This window comes from Peromyscus californicus, unplaced genomic scaffold (assembly GCF_007827085.1).
Source record: "Peromyscus californicus insignis strain IS unplaced genomic scaffold, ASM782708v3 Scaffold_13__1_contigs__length_99412109, whole genome shotgun sequence".
Lineage (NCBI taxonomy): Eukaryota > Metazoa > Chordata > Mammalia > Rodentia > Cricetidae > Peromyscus > Peromyscus californicus.
Window position 1 is genome coordinate 38506165 of NW_026294424.1, and position 24396 is coordinate 38530560.

A 24396-nucleotide genomic window follows, 5' to 3' on the forward strand; every position below is an offset into this window, starting at 1 on the left:
TAGAAAGTTTGGCTCTTGGTTAATGGTTTTGTTGCTGTTGTTTGGTTCTGTACTTTTCATAAATTATTACTACAATGACTGCAGCTTGGGAATCATTAGTATAGCAGCTATTCTCTTAAAGTATCAGAAAGAGGCCATTCTTTCTTCATTATACATTAGAGACTCATGACATTTACATATATAACATAAAACACATATACATTATGAGCATTCCCAGTGCCACAAGCTCCTACAGAACCAGCTGACACTAAATCAAAACAGGATATATAGCAGTCTACACACATCATATTCAAATAAGGTAAGTAAACAATAAAATAAATAAATCTTGTATATTGGGGATAAGAACATTAGTAAAGAAATAGAGGATTTCCCAAGAAGGGTGGTGTTTTGGAGTAGATGATTCATAAAGGTCTTCATAAGGAAGTCATATTCTAGATAAGACTTGCTGAGGCTGGAAGAAGAGTCATCAGGTTGGAAGAGCAGCAAAGAAAAGCTCTACATCGTGGGAAAGCATTAAGTACTCAGAAAACCTAGAGTCCAGTGTGGTATAGCACAGGCATTAAGGGATCAAGTCACATGGGCTATGATAGAATGGGAAAAGCCTTAGAGGCTACAGAAAGGATGCTTTCAAAAGACTAGAACCTGGTAGAAGATGAGCCTGGGCACAATGCTGGCTGCTGTTTGGAGAAGGAGCTTTAGGAAAACAAGAGTGGAAGTGAGGGAACAATGAGGAAGATATCGTAAGGGTCCTTCCCAGACAGATTGGGGGAGGGCTCTCAGGTGCTGGCAGAGAAAGTGGAGGGGTAAAAAGGGAATTCGAAACACAGCTTGGAGATAAATCCAACAAGTTTATTGTGTATGGTAAGAAAAACAATCAAGAGTGAGCTTTAGCATTCTCGTATGAAACAACTGGACAGAGGACAGAGTCATTTACTGAGATGGGAAAGACGGGAAGAAATGGAGGGAAACTGAGCCTCATTTTGGACATTTTATTTTTGGTGTGCCTATGAAACATTCAAGTGAAAAATCAATTGTGCCGTGGAAAAAATAAATATCAATCCCAGAAGGACTAAGCTAAACATGAAGACATAGGGGTTTGAAACACAAAGATGCAGTAATACATTGTGTTGTGTGATATTTTGTTTGTGTTCTGACAAATAAAGCTAGCTTGGAATCAGGGGGGAGAGCTAGCCACTAGTTAACCATAGTGGTCTGGAGGTCTGTACAGAGAGGAACAGTTAGTAACAAGGCCAGGCGGAGACACAATAAGGAAGCAACTATGGAAGCTCTCCTGCTTCTCTGATCTTTCAGGTTTTACCCTGATATCTGACTCATGGTTTTATTGATAAGTTTAATTAAATGTATGCTTCAACACTGAGTGCACAATATCAGATGACACACAAAAACAGTTTCTCAGCACACAGTTGAATGTGTTCAAAAATTATTAAGCAGGGGCTGGGGAAATGGCTCAATGAATAAAGAGTTTGCCACAGAGGTGTGAGGACCTGAGTTCAATCCCCAGAACCCATATAAAAACAAATGAAACTGGACAAGGTAGTGTGTGTCCACACTTGTTCACACAAACATGCACACAAACAACCATCACACACACACACACACACACACACACACACACACACACACACACACACACACACATCAGAAGTTGCTGTGGTTAGAGTGTTCTTTACACAGTCTAAGCTTAATCTTTTGAGTAAAGATTCTTATGTGTTTAATTCATTTTCTAATATTTTCATTCCAAAAGTATGACATGGTGAGTTACTTTCATGCTGTGGTGAGCATGGGGGTTATGGTTAAGAATAAGAATATCCCCCATAGGCTCAAATATTGCAGCACGCCTGCCCAGTTCGTGGTGCTGTTTGGGGAGGTTTAGGAGATGTGGTCTTCCTGAAGCCAGTTGTCAATGGACAGTGTGTAGAGTTTCAAATACTGTGCCACACATAGTTTACTAAATTTCCTTGTAGTTAGGGATGTATCTCTCAGTTTCCTTCTCTGGCCATCATGCCTTCCTCATAAGTTGCTTATTTGTCATAATGGAATTATAAACTCAAATAAACTTTTCTTTCTGTAAAAAAAAAAGAAAGAAAGAAAAGAAAAGAAAATGGGTATGTTCTCTCCATATTCACCACTGTATGGTCTTGAGAAAATCATATGATCTCTTTGGTTTTCAGTTTTTCATATATAAAACATGATTTTGACCTACCTGATGGCACTGTCATACAAAATGACAATACTTGCAAAATGTGTAGCTCAATACTCTAAGTAACTAATACATTTTGTGTTTCTCAGTCTCAATAAATACTATACTCATCAGTGCAGTTCTAGAAAAACTGATGCTCAAGCACCACCCAAATCAACTAAATCAAAATTTCCTAAAGTGGTGCTTGATTCCATAACAACCTCTTTAAGCAGCCTATGGAACTCTAATGTATAACTAGTGTTAAGTGGTGCTAACCCATAATAAATAGCACATATAATAATATATAGTCATGTAGTGTTTGTGTATGTGTAAATTATGTATGTATACTGTAATGTGATGCCAATTAAACAAGTAGTCGACAAACTTTAAAAATATAGCTATCTCTTGTAACATAAGATGACATGTTGGTTTTTCCAGGACATATATAAGACAGCATGGTTTCTGTTAGGTGAAGTATCCGGTATTCTTGAAGACTTCAGTCTCAGATACTATATAACAAACTCAAAGGAATCATAAAATCATGATGACCATAAGATGAGATGCTATGTTGAATTTTTTCCCATGGAGGTGGATTTTCAGGGTTGAATCCCTCTCTTCTCTGGCTCTCCGTCATTTCCAGCCCTCTTGAATGACCTTACTTATACCTATGTTCCATTCAAGCTGTCTCCCTTCACTCCCCAATGTGTCCTCTAGGGCCTGGGGTGAAGTCACTCTTTTGTACCTATATACCCCCTGACCTCTGCCCAGGGACCCATTTTATTTATTTACTTTTATTTTTACAGTGTTGGGGATCAAAGTCACAGCTTGTACATGCTAGGCAAGCACTCCCCCACTGAGCTGCATTTCAGCTATTTATTTACTGTAAATATTTAATCATCAGAGCTTTGCAAGGAGTTGGATAGTTTAACTTCATTGACTTGGAAGACAAAGAAGAGTGGCATGCATTTGCATGGCATGTGGTTCACAGTGAGGGCACTGTCAGTAGGCAAGAGGGCATCAATAAGATCTGTGGTCTCGGGTTTTAGTAAGAGGTACAGGCAAGCCACCCGGCATAGTCAGCATCCCCTGAATCCATTTCCGAGGGAAAAATACTGCTGTAGGTTTCAAATGCATGGAAGATGGCTGGAGAGATAGCTTCACAGGTAAGAGCAAGCAACAAAACATGAGGACCTGAGTTCAATCCCCAACACCCACATAAAACACCCATGCATACCTGTAATACCAGAGCTGGAAGTAGGGGTCAGAAACAGGGTTCCTGGGGCTTGCAGCCAGTCTAGCCAAACTGGCATGTGCTAGGTCAGTGAGAGACCCTGTTTCAAAAAGTCATGTGGACAGTGACTGAGGATAATACTTGATGCCACAAAGAGACCTGCTGTTAACCTCTGGCACACACACACACACACATGCACACACACACACACACACACACACACACACACACACACACACACACACACGCATATAGACAGAAATGAAGAAATGTAATTTAATAAAATGTTTTAATAATAATAAAGCATAGAACTCCTATTTTCAAACATTGTAGGCTCTCTTCTGCTCCTGTTTTTTTTTTTTTTTTAAATTTGTTCAATATTTCAAAATTTTAACTGCTACTTCTTCGAAGTCCTTACCGCTTTGGGGTTTTAACGCCAGGGAGTAAGGGCAGGAGCTCTGGTCACCAGTCCCACTGTGAGCTTCTTGCCCCTGGCAAACTGTCCCTGTGAAGGGAGGACAGCTGCCGTGTTAATCACAGAGATGCAAAGTGGGCTAAATGCCTCCGAGACAGAACAAGCGAATGTCAACCTTTTACATTACAAATTGTTAGCATAATGTTATTAGTACAGGCAAATGTTACTCACTGCCCCTTTTCTTCCTGAATTCCTTGCTCTTTTACTCAGCACTAAGAATGCAGGCACCTCTGCCTTAGTTCCAACAACCCTAACTTATGATAAAAGTTAACAGACAAGGTACATTGGCCACATGGAGTGTGTAATTTCTCCTACATAAGCAACCAAATCTACATTTACAAAGCAGGACCTTTCTCTTCCTTGAATCCTCATCAGTAGCAGCAGCTTCATGATCTCTATCAGCAATGGAGAAACTTGGCAAGCCAGCCAATCTTGCATAATGTCAGAGAAACTGGCAAAAACAGACCTTCCTAAGGTGAATAAATTTCAACCAAGGCTATATCTACTTACAGGATTTTTTTTTTCTAAGCTAGAATGAGGTGAACACAAGGGTAGAGCTTATTATCAATCTCATTTTTGGTTCTTTCAAAAACTTTTGTGAGGCTTTCCTATCCAAAAAAATAAATAAATAAAAAATAAAGCCTATGTGTGGTTGTGTGTTAGATTAAATTTCTACAGAAGTTCAGAATCTGTCGCTCTTATTTTCATTTGCCTATTAAGATTCCAGAGCTTATCCATTCCAGTAAATGAACTACAGAGGGCTCCAGGCTGAGGCCTGCAAGCTGCAGAGTGACCCCTGGCATTGTGCCTAGGGAAGCATTCCAGGCTATGTCCCCAGCAAGGATGAATGAATAACCGGTTAACACACTATCTTTGGTTTACATGCACAATCAACAAGCCAAACATTTTTACATGTGGGTTGTGCCTGGATTTCAAGTGCTCTTATTAATAAAAGAGACCATGTTAGAATTCACACACAATGTTGACAGGACACTTGGAGTCTTGCTAGAATGCAGCACCTAATCCCTAAGGAAACATGCCTGCTAGTCAAGAGTTCTTCCTGCCTTTTCCAGAGCTCCTCTCAGAAGATTCTCCCCAGCCAGTAACCCAAGCAGGATGGAACAGAAGTGACAAGGCTAAGCAGTTGTGAGACCAGAGTCACATGACTGTAACTCCAAAATTGGTAGATTGGGCACTTACAAACCATGTGTCTTTATGAATTAATTTCAGCTCTCATTAATCAAACAATGGTAGTAATGCTGCCTCTTGTTCCGTCTAACAGTCACTTTGAAGGCATTAGCATCTTTAAGAAAGTAATTCTCAGCTGCAAAGTCCCAAGTGGAAGTCACTCCGACTCCTCCATTGCATTAAACTTACTGCATAGCTGCCTAATATAGTCTTTGATATCACATGGCCTGCAGTTAGAATTAGGTCCCGTAAGGTTTAGTTGTGACCTTGAACAAGTTCAGGATACAGATAATAGCATCCACCCACTTTGAGACGTTATGAAGGACAGAGTAGAGGGCCACCTGTGTAGCACTGAGCATGAAGCCTCGAACCTGGGGAACACTCTATGAAAGCTGGGGTATGAACCAGAAAGGAACACTGAGGATGCCAAAGAATATGTTCTAGTTCCTGCCTTTGGAGCTCAGTTGGGTCAGTGGTAGGTGGCAGAGATAAGCAAATGTTACGATCACAATAATTGAAATAAGATACAAAGTGCTTCATCCAACTAACTAGGACATACACCTGTCCTTATTTTGTATGATCAGTACCAGACAAGAAGATAATGAAGAAAAGCTTGCAGAATGTAATTACTGCTATGTATGAACCCTGACACCATGCTGAACTCTCTTAAGTACTCTTCCTTTAGTCCTTCCTTAATTTTTTGAGATCTCACAAAACTAAAACTAGCTGCCTATGTCTTCTCCAGACAGAACTATAGATATGATGTTTTCCTCCTCTCTTCCCCATGACTACCAAGACCCAGTTCTCTCTACCTAACCAACCAATAATGAGCTAGCCTAGCCGGGGAAAACAGGGCTCCAGGGTTCTTCTTCCCTTGGTATTAAGTACAGAATACATTGTCATCATTCAGAACATCTCATTCATTCATTCATTCATTCAATTCATTCATTCATTTATTCAATTATGAAGGAAATATTGAGCTGAAAATAAAGCAATAAATAAAGAAGGCAATTAGATATTTTGACTACCTTATTTGCTAAGACTTTTAGTTATTTCTCTTACAAATTACCTGAAGAAATTTTCGATATTTTAAAAACAGTTGTGTAGTTGAATACTTTCAAACAAATGTATTTTAAGTCATCTGAAAATACAAGAAGTGCTACAAAAGATATAATTTTCTCTACATATGCAACATTGTTACTTCAAATGAATTTAATGGATCTTTCTAAATGTATCCAATGACACATAACTATTTGATATCCATGAGTACTTGTTAAAAATAGGAAACTGTTCTTTTTTAAAATTTGAAAATTTTAAATCTTCTGTATTTTTTTCCTTGATCTCACTCACATCTGCATTTTATTTTCCTCTGGGTTATACATACATATGCACATATATATATATATATAGCTTCATATTTAGGTCACTTCATGAAGGATGAGTATCATATGAACATATATGACTGGAAAAACAGGCAGATCACACTTTCTTCCAGAAAACTTCTGAAATTTCAATTTAAATAAATGTGTTGATTTGTATTGCAAGAAACATAAAACGTTGATAAATAAGTTACAAAATGAATCCTGACAGATTATAAAGAGGTGGGAATTAAAATAATGCAGATCTAATGAAACACTACACTTTACTGATTATACAAACAAAATATGTTATCACGGCAGTACTCATTAACTAATTTGTGAATAGCAATGGATGTATGGTCTGTGAAATGATGGCTATTGTCAGTCTTCTCATAGAAAAAAATTAGATCCCTCTCCATTCAAAGGTACAAAATGCCAAAACAGAGCAAACATGCTTCACCTATATGACATCTCCAAAGGACACTAGCTTCAAAGATATACGTGGAGAATCAAAAAACAGAAGACAGAATCCATATAAAATAGAATCTGAAAGAGCTAAACTGGCTCTATTAGTATTGCATGAAATAGACTTTAAGACAAACTTGTTATTAGAAACAAAAGACGTACCAGGCAGCAGTGACACACGCCTTTAATACCAGCACTCAGGCAGCAAAGGCAGGTAGATCTCTGTGAGTTCAAGGCCAGCCTGGTCTACAGAGCAAGATCCAGGACAGGCACCAAAACTACACAGAGAAACCCTGTCTTGAAAAACAAAAAACCAAAAGCAACAACAATAAAAAAAGAAACAAAAGACCTAAGAGTAAGTGGGTTAGTCCACTGAGAAGCCAAAGCAACAGATCTAATGGAGTTCAGAGAAATCTTCAAAAATATGAACTGAAGTTCATAGTTTAAGTTAAAAATAGTAATTTGATAATATTTGGAAGCATCAGTGACTCATTTTCCTTAATAAATACAATAAGAAAGACCAAGGAAATGAAAGACTTGAAATCAACTAGTTATAACATTGATGGGACACTCTAATCAGTAATAATATATCACAGTATTCTCAAACTTCACAGGAGGAAAACCAATTGCCATATGGTAAGAGACTATGAACAGCAAGCAACACATACATAGTACATTCTTCAACTACAGTGGAATAACTTATAGTTTTGGGATTCACAACTATGTGACAAACAAAATACTCCTAAATACAAGTGATTTGAAAATAAATGAGGCAAATCATAAAACAATTTGACGCAAGTGAACCACTCCTAAAACTCATGAGACTTGGCTACAGCATAATTGGAGGGGATTATGGTTATAATGCTTATTATGTAATGATCTCATATTAATAACCCATATACCCACCTTGCCAAACTAGCAAAAGAGGAATGAAGCACAAATAAGGTGAGCAGAAGGAAGAACTAATGAGGGTTAAGGTACAAAAGAATGAAACAAAGGATATAATGCTAATAGCAAGGATTTATAAAGCCAAGAGTTTGGTTTTTGAAAAAACTAAGTAAAATTGATAACCTGGGCTAAGAATGATGTGCTGGCTAGTTTTTATGTCAGCTTGACACAAGGTGTAGTCATCAGGAAGAAGGAATCTTAATTGAGAAAATGAACTCTATAGGCTTGACTTATATTCTATAGGCTTGGGACATCTGTGGAATATTTTCTTGAATGATGATTGATGTGGAAGGGTCCCACCCAATTGTGGGCAGTGCCACCCTGGATAGGTAGTACTGGGATATATAAGAAAATAAAACAGAGCAAGTCAAGAAGAGCAAGGCAGTAAGCAATGTTCTTCCATGGTCTCTGCTTCAGTTCTTGCTCCCAAGTTCCTGCCTTGAATTCCTGTCCTGACTTCCCCCAGTGATGGAATGTGACCTGGGAGTTGTAAGATAAAATAAACCCTATCTTCCTTAAGCTTCTTTTGGTCATGGTGTTTTAACCACAGCAATGTAAGTCCTAACTAAGACACCTGGGAGGGAGAGAGGGAGAGAGAGAAGAATGGGAAGATAGGAAGAAAATAAGGAAGGAAGAAAGGGAGAGAGAAAGCGAGAGCACTCAAATTATTAAAACACAGACAGTTAAAAAGGAGGACCTCAATACTAGCCTCCTGGAAATTTAATACATCACAAAATAATACTATGCATAATATGTCAGGCAATACATAACCCAGATGCAATGGGTTAATTTCCAGATAAATCCAAACAACTACAACTGAAAGGATAAACGTACAGATCATAGACTAATGATAAGTAAAGCAATTTAAAAGTTTTTGCTGGGAAGAGCCCTGTCCTTTGTGGCTTAGTTGTTGACTCTTACCATAAACTTGAAGGATGGTTATTAATCTTTCACACATTCTTATAAATAAATAAATTACAAAAGGAAGGAATACTTCTTGATCTTTGAGGTCAGTATTATTTACCCTAAATGGGACAATCAGATGAAAACATCATAAGAAAGAAACACCTACAATTCATTGTCCTTATGAGGGTACACTCATGTGCTCTATAATGATATTTCATACATCTGTGGACCTTAGGCATGACAGTGATCCCATAAGGCTGTGTCACATAGCGACATTGTGGATGTCTTCAATTTGTGTAGCTATATGCTTTGATGTTTACATGATTACAGCGTTGCCTAATGACACAACCACTTAACAATGCCTTTATCAGAAGAACTCCTATAATGAGGTACAATTATCCTCAACAAAACATTACCAGTTTAGATCTAATGACATATCAAAAGTCATGCACTATGACCAAATGAGATTTATTTCAGGAAGGCAAAGATGGTTTAAAATCTGAAAATCTATGTAACATACCATATTGTCATGCAAAACACTGTGTGGTGATTCAGTGACCCACACTCATCAACAGACTCAGAAGAAACAGTAAAGCAGTAATAACTTGTACTGTCATTACATAATACTTTATATAGAGATTAACAAAATATACCAGTACATTCAAAATGCTGGTACTAGGAAATTTCACATTACATGTGTAGTTCACCTTGTGATTTATATTATATATCTATTAGACTACGATGGTCTAGATGTATCCTACTTGGAGGATCAATGTTCTACCTGTACAAAATAGTTTTCACACTCATTTTCTATGGTCACTTATGACAGACTAATGATGGTTACCTGCCCAGGTTAATGAACAACCACCCTGTAGGTAACACTATCATCACTGGAACACATCTGTCTTGATAAATTGTCCTCTACTTACACCATGTATCTTCCTTACATGGATTAAGCACTTCCTGGATATATTTAACTTCCAAAATTGTTCATGTTTGAATATCAGAGGACTTTAGTATTCTTCTGAATTTTTCATTTGGATTTATCCTTCTACTACTTGCAGTTAGGCACATAAGCACACTACCAAGACTGTCATCCATTGGTATATTGTTTGGTGACTTTTATTTTCATTTTTCAGTTCCCTACCACTGTCTTCATCTAGCTGGCTTTCTAACACATCCTTTTCCATACACTGCATGGCAGATGATAACTCAGTTGTTTTCATTGGTTTGCTTATGGGAACATTTAGACTGAGTCTAACACCAGGACCATTCTCTACTTAAATATTCATAATCATCCCCATTTCAAGGTTGTGATTGTCACTACCTTCACCAATGACAACCCTGAGGTTCACAGTTTACTACAAAATTTACAAGTGTTGTGCTAGGGCTGTACCCATGGCTCCACATCCTCCTAGACCTACCGTAACACTGCATTGGATATAAGCTAAACGTGGGCCTCAGAACATCAGAATGCTCCTATATATAATTTACGTTATTATGAAAATATTTTAAATATTTTCTATATAAATTTGCTGTTATGTTTTTCTGTTGAAAACAAGTCATTTCTTATTGTTATGGGTTATAGTCTTCAAATCTAGAATGATTAACACATATAAATGAAGTTTGGATGCCATATAGAAACCTTCATAAATTCCTGAAGGCCCCTCTAGGATTCCACAGAAAAAATGAACAGCAAAATGGAGTTGATAGTGATGAGGATGCCCACTCACTAGGACAAGGTCCAACATCACTCTTTGCTCAGAATGTTTTGTCTCCACTGTGTGTAATCAATCTTTGTACAAATGCCAGGTAGCAATGCCCTCTGCTAAACACATTTCATGAGTTTCTTTTTAATCGAATATTCACAGATTCCAAAATAAACAGTTAAAAATTTCCATATTCTGGGTTCCCTCAATATTAAGATCAAATCTGATAGATGCAACACTTTTCATCCACATAGAGTCTAAATATTGAGCATTTAGTAAAAATGAACCCTTATTTTTCTTTGCATGGAATAATTTAACAATTGAAGGAGAATGCTTTGCAAAATGTAGGGAGAAATGAGAACTAAATGAAATTTATCTAATATATGCTGCCAGGGTTCATTTTTCTAATAAGACAAGAAAGAAATAGGAAAGCACATTTGATGAATATCTCTGAGCTATTGTGGGATGTACAATTTGAAAATAAAATGCTTTATCTCTAAAGTCACCAATGCCAACTCTTCTGAAGTCAGTTGTCAGTATGAAGGTTTGAAGGACTATTCTTTCTACCTTTATTTTATAGTAGAAATAACTTATTTTATTTTCTTCTTTCAAGATTTTGAAAGCACTTGCTATTTTACAATTATAATCACGTAATATTTATAGGCACATTGTAATGTTATTGCATTAGTTAGTCATTGTCACATTGACTGGATTTAGATTTATATGGGAGAGAGGGCACACCTTTGGGTATATCTGTGAGGTTATTTCCAGAAAAGATCAATTGAGGGCAAAAAAGACCCACTTCAAAGTGTAAATCTAATTAATCTTATCAATAAAAACCACGAGTCAGATATTGGGGTAAAACCTGAAAGATCAGAGAAGTAGAAGAACATCCACAGTCGATTCCTTCCTCTTCCATTCCTCCATTCCAAAAGGGCCAAGATCCTGTCTCCGCCTGCCTTATCATTTCCTGTTCCTCTCTGTACAGACCTCCAGACCTCTATGGCTAACTGGTGACTAGCTCTGCCCTCTGACTCGAAGCAACCTTTGTCATAACACAAACAAAATATCACACAACACCACTCTGAATGTGGCTGGTGCCCTCCCACAAGCTGGGAGCCCAGAATAAAAGAGAAAGACAGCTAAATGATAGTGTTCCCTCCCTTCACTTCTTACCCACCGAGGACTGAAAAAGACCTCCTCACCATATACTCATGGCATCATGATATTCTCTGCCCAAGCACAGTGACTATGGGCTGAACTGTCTGAAAACATGAGCCAAAATAAGTCCTTCCTCCCTTAAGTTGTTTGTAACATGTGTTTTCATCACACTGGGGAGACTAACAAACACAGTAATATGTACCCAGCAGAATGAGTCAATCGGGATAATTAATGCTGCAGTCCCCTTAATTGCTTATCATTTCAAGTTAACTGCAACTCTTACCCTTTGACCATCAGCTCTTCGTCTTCCTCTAGCACCCAGCCTCTTGCAACGACCATTCTGCTCTCTGCTTCTGTGAGTTCAATTGGCTTTGATTCCATGTACAATTGAGGACGTGTGGTGTCTGGTTTTTAATGTGTCTTGCTTATCTCGCCTAGAATAATCTCTTTTAAAGGCTGGAGCGTATTCCACTGTGTATATATAGCTACATTTTTTTCCTCTTCATCCATTTGTCCATTGGTGGACACTTAGGATGATTTCCTGACTTCGAATTGTAAATAAAGCTGCCTGTGATAAATGTTAGGTGTGGCTATCTCCTCGACATCCTGAGTTCAAGTCCTTTGGGTAATGAGAAATACACCTCCAAAGCTCAGTGGAAGAGTACTGGCCTAGTCTGCACAAGGCCCTGGGTTTGATCCCTAGCACACATACACACACACACACACACACATACACACACACACACACACACACACACACACACACACACACACACACAAAGTAATTCTTTTCAAGGGCAAGCCTGTCACTGTTTCCTTTTTGGGAAAGCAATAGCCCTTTCTTTGACTCTACCTGAGTTTTAGCTGAAGAACCACTGAACAGAGCAGGAGACATTTGGGACACATTAAGCCAGTCCATGCAAACTTCCCCAAACAAATTTCTTTGTTCCTGATCCTTGGTTTTCATGCTGCAGAACAGAAGTGTTATTTGTTTCATCTCCTCAAAATATGTTACTGAAAGAAAAGGAAATAAAGATGAAAATCACTTTTAATTTAGGTTAGGATTGTGATATACCTGGGTGTATTCTGCCTTCGTGAAAACTGTTTTACTCAGTATTCTGTATTCGCCACAGACTCCACCCATGACCAGCCAAGCAGGACTGTGTTGCATCAAGCATACTCCAATTTACTGGCCAGTTTCAGCCTAGAATCTCACTGTTTATGACTCTGTGTATACAATTAGGGATGGACATTATCATAATTCTTATCAATGACCGCATTTATACACAGCCTCTGTGACTACAATCAGAATAATGCATGTGTTTGCAGTTCTATTCCTGAGTATAATTTCTGGGCCTAGAACATCAGCTATATATACAGTGGGAACTTGACTAAACTCAGTTAGTAGTTTCTGAACACAAAAATGAATCAGTAAGAGTGTGAAAACAAAGGAGTGTGTGAAACATGGCCACCACCTCAACTGTTTACAACCTAACCCAGTTGACCAGGCCTTACTTAAAGAGAGAAGATAACAGTAAGAGAGCTGCTAGTTATGAAAGAGGCCAACCAGGACCAGGCAGACTGGATAGGGGTTGAAGGCCTGGTTCCCGGGTGTGAGCCTCAGAGCTGAATGACCAAGCTCCCTTCACGGATCTTGTATTCCTTGGGAGCTCCACTTTCTCATCTGGGAAAAGATTCTGCATGCTTTCATCTGTCAATGAGCTTAGATTTGGACAGTGAAATGATTAGAACAAAACATTTGGTTTGGATCAACAAGGAAACATATTCTACTAATTTTTGTTTTTCTTGCTTGTAGGACCTGTTCAAGATTCTGTTGTCCTTCATCAGACATATGTTAGTAAAACTGTGGTTCTCCACAGAAGGGCACGTCTTTGTGCAAGTGTGCTTTGGGATTCTTTCCTTCCTGTTTTTCCTTCTCACCTTGCTCTTCCTTTCCTTACTTTCATCCTTCCTTCCTTAGCATTCGTTAGGCTAATCAGCAAGGACTTGCGACAAGTGAGCGAAATGCAACTATCAGCACTGTCCATGTGACAGCTGTTAGAAAAAAAAAAAAATCATTGGAGTAGTACACTTGATATTAGCCAAAAAGGCAAAAAAGAAAAGAAGAATTGCCACATGATGTGAGAACCTAGAAAAGGGCTCAACCCTACCACAGGGATGCAAGAAGCAGTAGGGCAGCCGAGCCAGTCCAGGGAGGTAAGACAGTGTCAGCTAGGTCAAAGGAGCAGGAGGTATTTCACAGAGTACCAACATGTGCAGAAGTGGAGCTGTGGAAAGACACATTGGACTCAAAGGATGGACAGGGACAGGTGATAAGAGTGAAGACAGGAATTGCAAATAAGTCTGAAGGCTCCACTCCACTTCACAGATTTGAACCTGGTACTGGGGAGGATCACAAAGGCCTAAGAAGTACATATTGTTTAGATCCCTGGGTAGGTGGTTACTGACAAGGACAATCTGGCAGGAATGTAGTTATTTTTCTAGAGTACTAAAGGGAAATGATTAAGGAGAGGAAATGGCAGTAAAGGCTAAGAGGGTAGGGCAGAGGGGAAAAGTGAAGACAAAGAGTGGAGATGAACGGAGGCCTTGGCTGAGAAACATGTTTGGAGCAGAACTGACCTCAAGGGTGGGAGAGAGGGTGGGGGAGGCAGAGGATGAGACATGTTTTCATGTTGTGAAATGGGCGATGTGATGATGACACCCAGGAGCAGAAGAGGAGAAGCAGGTGTGAGGGAAGATGTTAATGTAGGCATGGACACACATTGCATTGCTATGTCTCAGAACATATACGTCACAGGAAACTAAGTAAACTAAATTAAAATAGGAGGGTGAAAATATTACTTTAATCTCAAAGCTAGACAGATTTGGAAAATATTAGCATGTAGACATATTTTAAAACCTGAGCATTGATGAAAGCACTTAGAAAGAGTATGCAAAGGTAAGAAAAGCACCAAGGAAGTCCTACCTGAATAGATACCCAGACAAAAAGGCAGACGCAGCAGAAATTGGAAGAAGGGTCTAAACATAAGATGAGATGGGGAAGTCAAGTAGGAGAGAGCAAGTCTGGAGACTGGATCAGCAGAGCAGAAGTTGTCTGTGGTCAGTCTGAATCTGAATTTACACTTTCGCCCTCCTTAACCCCATCTGAAGACTTAACCTTGTCTCACTCTGGCGGGCAGACACCCTTGTTATGAGAAACAAGCAGCTGGGAGGCAAGGTACTAAGCTGGCCCATGCTGTTCTTCCTAAACTGGCTCGATGTTTCTGGGAGCTAGTTTCAACTCCTCTTTTTGCTTAAGCTTCTCAGTATTCCTACTACAGGAGGCTGATGTTCCAGCTCTAGGCTCCTGGGATTCAGGGCTATCCTTTCTCTGCTTAAAAGACTGGGATTCCTTATCTATTTGTTCTTGATCCTACTGATGCCTAGGATTATTTTGGCTTGCTTTCGGATCCTGAGTAGCATTAATGTGGCATCTGGGAAGCTCCTGCTAGCAAATGAGCAACTGACAGACAGATATATATCCCACTGTCTACTTACTGCTGTTATTTCCTCCATGGTTCTTCACCACTACAAGAGACCCTTCATTCAGTGCATGTACTTGAAAACTTCTGTACAGCTACTATGTATCAGTCCCTGTTTTAGGGAATAAGGATGCAGTAAACACAACTGATAATGTATTTTCCCTGTGGGCTTCAGGTCTAATTTGAAGGTCAAAAATGTATGTTTGCAATTTGTCAGGTAGGGGAAAAAATCACACAGCCTATGAGCAAGCAATAGGGAGTCTTAAGTAAAGGGGTGAGTATTTTACTAGGGGGTGGGTAGTGCTGAGTAAATGAACTTGAGCGATAGACAGAATTCTCTAGAGGGACAGAAAGGATAGAATCGATATAGATAACAAAGGGGATGATTAGACTGGCTTACCTGATAAGGGAAAGGTAGTTCAATACTGGTTGTTTGAGGCTGGAGATGCTGAGAAACCTAAAAACTATTTGGTACAGAAGGTGAGATGCCTCAGCAGGCCTAATCTGGCTGCTGAAAGCTTGGAGGATTCCTGGAGAGTTGTTAGTCTCCTGTGATTATGGGAAGGCCGGAGAAGCTGGGTTCCAGAGTCCATGAGAGACACAAGGGCAGTGGCAGGGACAGAGCAGATACAGGCACGAACAGGTGGCAGAAGGAAACCTTTCTGCATTTCCTTCAGAACTCTTTATATCTAGGATACTGCTAGAGGGTTCTGCCTACTCTAGTAAAGTGTCTTTCCCCTAAGTCAGTCCTTCTAGGAAAGGACTACATAGGTCCTCTCATAGGCCTACAGGTCTCTCTCTTAGTTGATTGTAGGTCCAATCAAGTTGACGACCAAGATTAGTCGCCACAATTAGAGACCAAAAATAAGCAAACAAGAAGCTTGGAACAATGTGATGGAGCAAGCCTGTTGGTATTCGGAGGACAGATACTGCAGACAGTGGAGATTGAAAAGGCATGGGCTCAGCTGACTTGACCTGGTGTGTTTAGAATAAATCACTCCATTCCGGGGCACGAGATAAGGGCAATCAGGAAGAAACTCTGGTTATTAGAACCGTTCCTTTATTCTGAAGAAGTATATGTGATAAATGGGATTGATATGGCTTCCATTTTGAAAAGGGCATTGTGACTACTATGTTTAGAATGGATTATAGAATTAGGAATATTACACACTTGAACTGGAGACTTAGAAAATGAGAATAGCCGGGAGGTGGTAGCACACGCCTTTAACAGGCGAGTTCAAGGCCAGCCTGGTCCTGGTAAGATCCAGGACAGGCACCAAAACTACACGGAGAAACCCTGTCTCGAAATACAAACAAACAAACAAACAAAACCAAAGAACAAGGAAATGAGAATAACAACCTAGGAGAGAGAGTGTTGGCCTGGACCAGATTGCTTGCGGTTGGAGTGTTGAGAAGTGACGAGACTCTGGCTAAAACTTAAAAGTAGGAGAAGCAATATGTTCTGATGGCTTGGACATGTTACAAATATGCATGTCAAGGCTGACTTCAAAGCTTTGACCTGAGCAAATGAAACAACAATTTGAGATGTCTTTGAGACATGCACTTAGATATTCAACTAGGTACTTGTTCTGGTCAGTAAAAGGGTAGCTCAAGAGAAAGAACCAAAAGTCAAGGGGTTTGGGTTTTGTTTTTAGATGGGAGGTGGTGGTTAGTATACTTTTGTGCACCTGGGAGTGTTTCCAAGAGAGGAGAGAAATGTTGATAAAAGTAAGGGAGAACCATTGGAACTGGGGCCTGAATAGGTGACCCCAGGGGGTGGATGGGCAATGGGAGGTCCGCCAGCCCCTAGGCAAGTAAACAGGCATTGTGGCAAGAGGGAGAGCCAGGTGTCCAGGGACAGAGGTGAGTGACTGGACTTCCTTGGGTTACTGCCTTCATTTCTCAGTGTACTAAGCAGTCAGGCTAGCAGCTGGAGGTAAGACTAAGAAGACTAGGTGAGCAGATGTGATGAGAGGTTTTAATATAGAGCAGAAAGTCTGATGAGGTACTTCGGGACTGTGGCTTTTAGATTCTGTCTCAAGATATATTTATGGATCTTAAGTTTGTGATTTGAGCTCATTTAGATAAATTTAAGCTAAAAGGGGAGTGAGTCACACCTACCAAGATTAAGAGTTGCTTAATAAAATCTTTTAGCTCCATGAACATAAGTGGGTTTGAGTGCATATAAAGTGGAAGCAAAAATATACATTTTAGCGCTCGCCCAGGATGGTGGGAGTAAATGAATGAACTGCTTATTTTGATTAACAATCATTTGAGACACCAGGAAGTAAAAAACATACTTATCTAACAGAGAATGAGGAGTCATATGCATCCATAAGATGATGGTCCCTTATAATACCTAATCTTAGTCTAGTCTGAATCTACCTCCTTAATGAATGGTTGTAAAGTAAACATATTTTCAGTTGAAAACAAGATCATAATATGGACACAGACTATCTGGCGGTTGGAATCTGCTGGAAGACCACAGGCCATTATCTACACCCCTGCCCAACACACACTCCAGAAAACCTTTTTAGATCATATTATAGACTCATGCAGTCTGAGTTCGGAACTTGTTGTAAGACCACAAGCCCTTGCCTACCACCTCCATCACCCACCTACACATTACAGGAAACCTTTCTACTGAACATTTTCACACATGAGAAGCTCAGCAGCTTGAGAGCTTTAGGTGTCAGAAAGTAACTTTCCCTTCTGTGAAAAATGGGGCCTTTACAATACTCTCCGGGGTGTTAAATCAGTGAGTGGTGGACATGGCCTATAGGATTTAGAGTTTGATTTACTGAAAATAAAATTTGACCTCATGAATAGTAACAAACGTGATGGCTCTTGCCCATTCAAAGGCCTTCAGTCCTTTAAAACAAACCCCTGCACTTAGCACTAAGAAGTCTTGTGTTCCAACCCTGGTGCAGAAGGGCACCACACAGAATTAGTAAGTGCTCTCTCTCTCTCTGCTCTTAGAGGACTGAGCTAAAGAACGTTTCAACAGACTGGCCTGGAACTTACCTTGACCCTCAGCAATCCTCCCCTCCATCCTCCTAAATGCTGGGATTACAGGCAGGAGCCTGACTGGCATGTATTGATATACTTCTAATTCTAATGTATGCTGGGTTTTTTTTTCATGTTCTAATTTAAAGGAAGCACTTCTCCAGATTCATATTTACCTTGGTTGTTAAATAGGACCTTGAGATTAACTTCAAACAACTTTGTTTACCAGGCTAATTTCTGAAGCATTTATGAATTCTATAAAATATGTTTTGGGGAAAGTTGTTTATTAGTATATCACACATAAACATAAATACAGAACTTTGGTTTCACAATGCTGTTATCAAGTGCTTATTTGACTTACATACATTTGGGACAAGATGAGGAGGCAAACTCAACTGTCAGAGAATGAGGACTCAGAAAGACGTAGTTTCATTTCATCCCTAAGAGGATGGTAAATTTTAACATTAGTTCACACTGAATGAACCTTCTGTATACTGAGATTAGTCGGTATTTCTGGAACTCATTCACTAGTTTCACTTTTCTAAGCATCAAGAAAACTCAAAATTGAGAAATAAGAACATACATTTCTTATTTTATTACGTTGTGTGGATCCGTTATTATTGAACTACAGTTAAGTGTGCTTTTCTCTATGTAAAATGTACCCGTGGAAGGAATTACACAGGATTAAGTCCTTCCAGCGCTCCTCGGAGCTCTACATGGAAAGCTCCTTCCTCTTCCATTTTGCAAGCCTCAACAAGTCCGCTGCTGAGTCACAACCTCCTTCCCCCACACCCCCCCCCACCTCCATGTGAGAAATCTTTTTCCCTTGGAAATTAATAAAGCTTCGGAAATGTTCTGATTAGAGTCTCCCGGGGAAAGGAGGGAGGGACGCCAGAATGAACTTGTAGAGGAGGAGTCCGGCACACCCGGGTCACCGTGACAGCAGCGCACCCAAGGCGTGCTGCAGCCGAGCTGGGAGCTGGCCTGGAAACCTATTCAGTGCAGGCGTGTGCGACAACGGCGCAGAGCCGGGGCAGCCCCAGACTTAGTTTCCCTTGCTGAAGTGAACACGTTTGCTAGACAGGGCGCTGGTGCTTCGCGTTTTACCCTGAAAAAAAAAAAAAAAAAAAAGCCTTCCCGCGGCAGCAGGGGTCATTGACAGCTCGCGCGGGCCGCACCGCAATACCGAGCGCAGGATCTTCCTAGATTCCTGCAGCTAAGAAGAGCCTTAGTCCTAAGAGCAGGTCCGGGGACAGCGGCCCCTCACGTGACCCCAGGGGCTGGGAAAGGGCGGGACCTGAGGAGGGGGCGCGTGCGACCCGGGCAGGAGGGGCGGTTGCCGAGGAACCGTCCGCAACGCCCGCGCGTGCTCGCCGTGGTGCGCGCGCGCGCGCGCGCTCGGCGCTCGAGCCCCGGGGAGCCGCCGGTCCCACCTTCAACCGGCCTTTTCTCCACTCCGCCCTTGGCGAGGTCCGGGACTGGAGGGACGCGCCCGGGCGCGCGCGCGCGCGCGCCCGCCAGCCAGCTCGCCGCCTGGACAACGCATGCTAATGAGGGGCGGGGCGGGGCGGGGCCGGCGGCGGCGCGCTCGCGCGTGCCGGGGAGAGGGAGGGCGGGGCGATTGTGAGGTGGCGGCTGACGCACGTTCCGGGGTTCTTAAGCGGCGAGGGCGGCGGCGGCCGAGGCAGCGGCGGTGCCGGAGCCGGTTCCGGGAGGCGGCGGTGGCCTCCGTGAGGGGCGGCGGGGTCCAAGTCGGTGCCCCGGCTCAGTCACAGTGTCCCTGTCCCACTGAACCCCCCTCCTTCCACCACGGCCGCGCCGCCAGGGCTCCCGGGGTTTCCTAGGCGGGGCAGGGGACGGGGTGCGTCTCCTGCCGCGGCCGCCGGCCCGATCAATGCGGGACTTCGGGTTCGGGGTGCTGCACACTGCCCTGCTGCGCAGCGGCAGCCCCCGGTCCTCGCCCGGCGGCGGCTCCTACCGGCCCTTCGCCGCCGGGCCGCCCGCCACGCCCTTCGGCCCGCTGTCGCCGCCGCCGTTGCCTGTCACCGGCTTCTCGGAGGCCGCCTCCCCCTTCGCCATCCCCTCGGGCGGCGGCGCGGCCAGCTCGGCCGCAGCTTCCTCTTCCTCCCCGCTCGTGGCGCATCAGCAGGCCGTGCAGGATGAACTGCTGCTCGGGCTGACACAGCAGCCGGCGAGGCGGCTCTCGGGGGCGGCGGCCGCGGAGCAGCTCCCCAGCCACCACCCCGGCGGCGGCACGAACGCGGGTGTGACCCACCTCCTCCCCTCCCAGGACTTCAAACCGAGTCTGCACCACCCCTCCTCCTCCTCCGCCTCCTCCTGCTGCTGCTGCCGCACCTCCTCCCCGCAGGACTTCAGTAAGCGGCAGCAGCAGCAGCTGAGCAGCCAGAAGAGGAAAGAGTTGAGCCCGCCACATCGTCCCCACCCTCCGGACGCCAAGCCGCCGCCGCCGCCACCGCCGCCGCCGCCGCCGCCGCTCCACTGCCCCGGTCGCTTCAGCTCGCCGCCGCCGCCGCCGCCACCACCGCCCGGGCCGCTCCTGCAGTCGGCGCCGCTCGCCCAGCGCCCGCAGCCGTTCAGCCTCCCGCACACGCAGCACCTCCCGCCGCAGGACTTCGCCCCGCGGCAGCGCCCGGCCGACCTGCCCCCGCTCCCGCAGCTCCCACCCTCGCCGCCCGCAGCCCCGCGGCGCCGCCACGGAGGCGCGGGAAGCCCTCGCCAGACCCCGGCCGCGGGCGAGGGCAGCGCCGCCGAGCCCCCCAATGCGGGCTTGCCCCCCTCGACGCCGCCGGTGAACCCCGCGCCGGGCTCCATGGAGTCGCCCAACCACCCTCTGCTCAACAGCCCCAGCACCCTCCTGCCCGGCGCGACGCTCGGCACCAGCGCCTTCAGCAGCCTGCAGAGCCCGGACCTGCCGCACCCGGGCGGCGGCGGGGGCGGGGGACCCCCCGGAGGCGGAGGGGGAGGCGGCTCCGCGTCTCCGCCACCGCTGCCCGGTTTCGGCACCCCCTGGTCGGTGCAGACCGCCTCGCCGCCGCCGCCCCAGCCGCCGCCGGCGTCCCAGCAGCAGCCACCCCAGCAGCCGCCGCAGCCGCCCCAGCAGCCGCCGCAGCCACAGCCCCCGGGCTCGTCGGCCGCCACCCCGGGCGGCGGTGGCGGCGGCGGCGCGGGCGGCTCTCTGAGCGCCATGCCGCCGCCCAGCCCGGACTCGGAGAACGGCTTCTACCCCGGGCTGCCGTCGTCCATTAACCCGGCCTTCTTCCCGAGTTTCTCGCCGGTGTCGCCGCACGGCTGCGCGGGGCTCAGCGTGCCGGCCGGCGGCGGCGGCGGCGGCGGTGGCGGCTTCGGCGGCCCGTTCTCGGCGCCCGCGGTGCCCGCGCCGCCCGCCATGAATTTACCTCAACAGCAGCCGCCGCCGGCGGCGCCGCAGCAGCCGCAGAGCCGGAGGTCGCCCGTCAGCCCGCAGCTGCAGCAGCAGCATCAGGCGGCCGCAGCCGCCTTCCTGCAGCAGAGGAACTCGTACAACCACCACCAGGTAGGGCGGGCGGCCGTGGGGACAGGAGCCCGCCGCCCCCTCGAGCGCCCTGCGCCGGGGCATGGCGGCGGACCCGGGGCCGGGGCAGTGCGCTCGGGCGGGCGGCCGGGCGGAGAGAGATGGGCTGGGGCTGCTCCTGCCCCGGCGTGCCCCCCGAGGGGACCGGAGCGGAGGCTGTTCCCTTCTCGAGTTTGTTGCGTGCAGCACCAGGGGAAGCCCAGGCGGCACCTGCAGCCGCACCCGAGGGCTGTCACCGGCAGGGAGGAACTGTCAGGCGGCGCGCGGCTGCCGGCCGCGGGGCTAGGGTGCTCTCGGTGTCTGCTGTTTTTAGTGTTTGGTCTCATCTTAGGGATTGGAAGCCCAAGGCACCCCTGAATCTAGGATTAATGTGTTTCCTCCTAGATGTCTCCACATGGGGTGTGTGCCGGGATCATGGGGTATGTGGCATTATGAAATGACACCCAGGCAGGTTCTTTGCTAGTCTGTGCCCTTTCTGACTTCTGACTCAGGATCTTTTCTGTTACTACTCCCCTAATGCCCGCCCAGTGCAGATTTTGGGTGGCCGCTAAGTTTGTTGATGTTGAGAGTTTTATTGCTATTTAATGGAGTTATCATTTATTGTGGTGATCATTCGAAGTCCAATGTCGAGATTAAGAATTGTCATGGAACCCTAATTTGACTTTAACCGGTTCTTACTTCTCAAACTTTTCTGTTGACCGAAGTTTTCAAAAGTGAATGCTGTTTAAATTAACCAAAGTATCAGCTAACAGTTTATCGAAATTAACCCAAGTAGAAGTTAACAGTTTTGTTGAATCGATGTTTTCTCCCCAAGAATGAGGAGTGTGACCTATAAGGAAGGAAAATACCGACATCTGAAGTAATACTCCATTTCCCATGGTTTATATGATCTTGAACAACTGTCTTTTGTGTGTCAGGCTCTTTATTTTTTAACTGGTAGTTTGCCGCAGAAATTTATAGGTAATTTTGAATTCCCAACGTCAAAGTAGAACGTTATCAGGATGTATGTCGTGATTCATATTTAACTGCAATATGCGCCAATAAACAAAAAGAAATGGGTCTTACCTCTGAGTGTAAGAGGTCACACAGCTTTCATATGGAATTTTAGGTCACTGGAAAAGAACTTTGAACTGTGAGTCATTTAGTAGGCAAAATAAGGCCCTACTGCGTGAGATAATTCTACCGTGACTCCTTAGCTGTGCTTTTCAACTATGTGGAAGGAGAAGGAGGCTATATATGTTCATGATTGTGTTAACACTTAAAATCCTGTAGTAGCATCCATAGGTACTGGATGTCAAGTTTTTACATTTTTCTTCAAAGAAAACTGTTTAATCTTAGGATTACCATATTTATTGAGTTTTAGAAAGGACATGGTCTGTATTTCCACTGTCTAAATCTTAGGAGAAATTTACTAGTTTTAGTTTATTGATAGAAATACTAGCAATTCACAGTTCCCTTTTTAAAAAAAGGTCTTATATCTTGTGAAATTTCCTTTTTTTTTTTTTTGACGATTTGACTTTCCTTGCCATAGGTTCTAGATTGGAATATGATTTTGCTTTTGAGTGTCAATGAATTTAACAGAGACTTGCATTCAGATTGTTAATAAGCAGCGCTGGCGATTGTGTATTGTATATCTCAGTGGATCCACCTATGGGTGGCACTGGATAATTGCTTTAACAGTTCAAGGATAATTAAGTGAAATGAAAAAAAAAAATACTGAAAGAAAAACAGGAATAAAATACCTTAAAAGTTGAATTAACAATTCAGAAAAATGAATTTTTTCCTGCTCTGATCTGTCCTTAAAGGCATCTTCACTTCATGCTGAGTGTTACCACTGTTGGATTTTTCAGAGTAGCCCAATCTGTTTGGGAAGACTAAGATCTAAAAATTTGGCTCCCATAGCTGAGACAATTAAGACCATTTAACCAATACTAATTTAGCTAGTAGAAGATAGGTTGCTTGCAGGTCCTTCAAAGTTAACTTCAGCTTTAGGAGTATTTTAGTAACCGTCAGGAGACATCACTGTTTTTAGTAGATAGGATAGAAACTTCCCTAAGTAAATAGGATATCAAATAGGAAGATCCCAAGACTTCTTTCCTAAGCCCCTTAAGAAATATTGTTAGCTTTTATGTTTCATTTTTTTATGATCACATTAAATTCTTAGCTGAGTTCTAAAATTTGAATTTGAATTATAAGCTCTCCAAGGCCTTTAATTTAAATAGGTGTGTTTTCCTCAGCCTCTTCTGAAACAATCTCCTTGGAGCAACCATCAGAGCAGCGGTTGGGGCACTGCGAGCATGTCCTGGGGAGCGATGCATGGCAGAGATCACCGTAGAAGTGGAAACATGGGCATTCCAGGGACTATGAATCAGATATCTCCACTGAAGAAACCGTTCTCTGGTAATGTTATAGCACCACCGAAATTTACCCGCTCTACTCCGTCACTGACTCCAAAGTCTTGGATTGAAGATAATGTGTTCAGGACAGACAACAATAGTAACACACTTTTACCCTTACAGGTAAGAATGGTATGTAAATGTCCTTACTTCTAATGCTAACCTTTCAAAATAGGAAGTGGGGTGGTGGAGGCAGCAGTGGCAGTATAGGAAGATTAACAGAATTAGAGCTAAACAAAA

General features: G+C 43.6%; 1 protein-coding gene and 1 long non-coding RNA gene across 2 annotated transcripts in view; one reads left to right on the plus strand and one right to left on the minus strand.

Moving 5' to 3' along the window:
- Positions 1–21714, minus strand: part of LOC128108378 (uncharacterized) — a 246388-nt gene extending 224674 nt beyond the window's left edge. The window contains exon 1 of the long non-coding RNA XR_008217453.1: positions 21606–21714. This is a non-coding gene — a long non-coding RNA (uncharacterized LOC128108378). The remainder of the gene's footprint in view (positions 1–21605) is intronic.
- The window catches only part of Cpeb2 (cytoplasmic polyadenylation element binding protein 2), a 57176-nt gene continuing 52550 nt past the window's right edge, over positions 19771–24396 (plus strand). Inside the window, 2 exon segments of the mRNA XM_052734841.1 lie at positions 19771–21742; positions 23998–24279. Coding sequence (XP_052590801.1) covers positions 20084–21742; positions 23998–24279 — 1941 coding nt within the window. The 5' untranslated portion in view covers positions 19771–20083.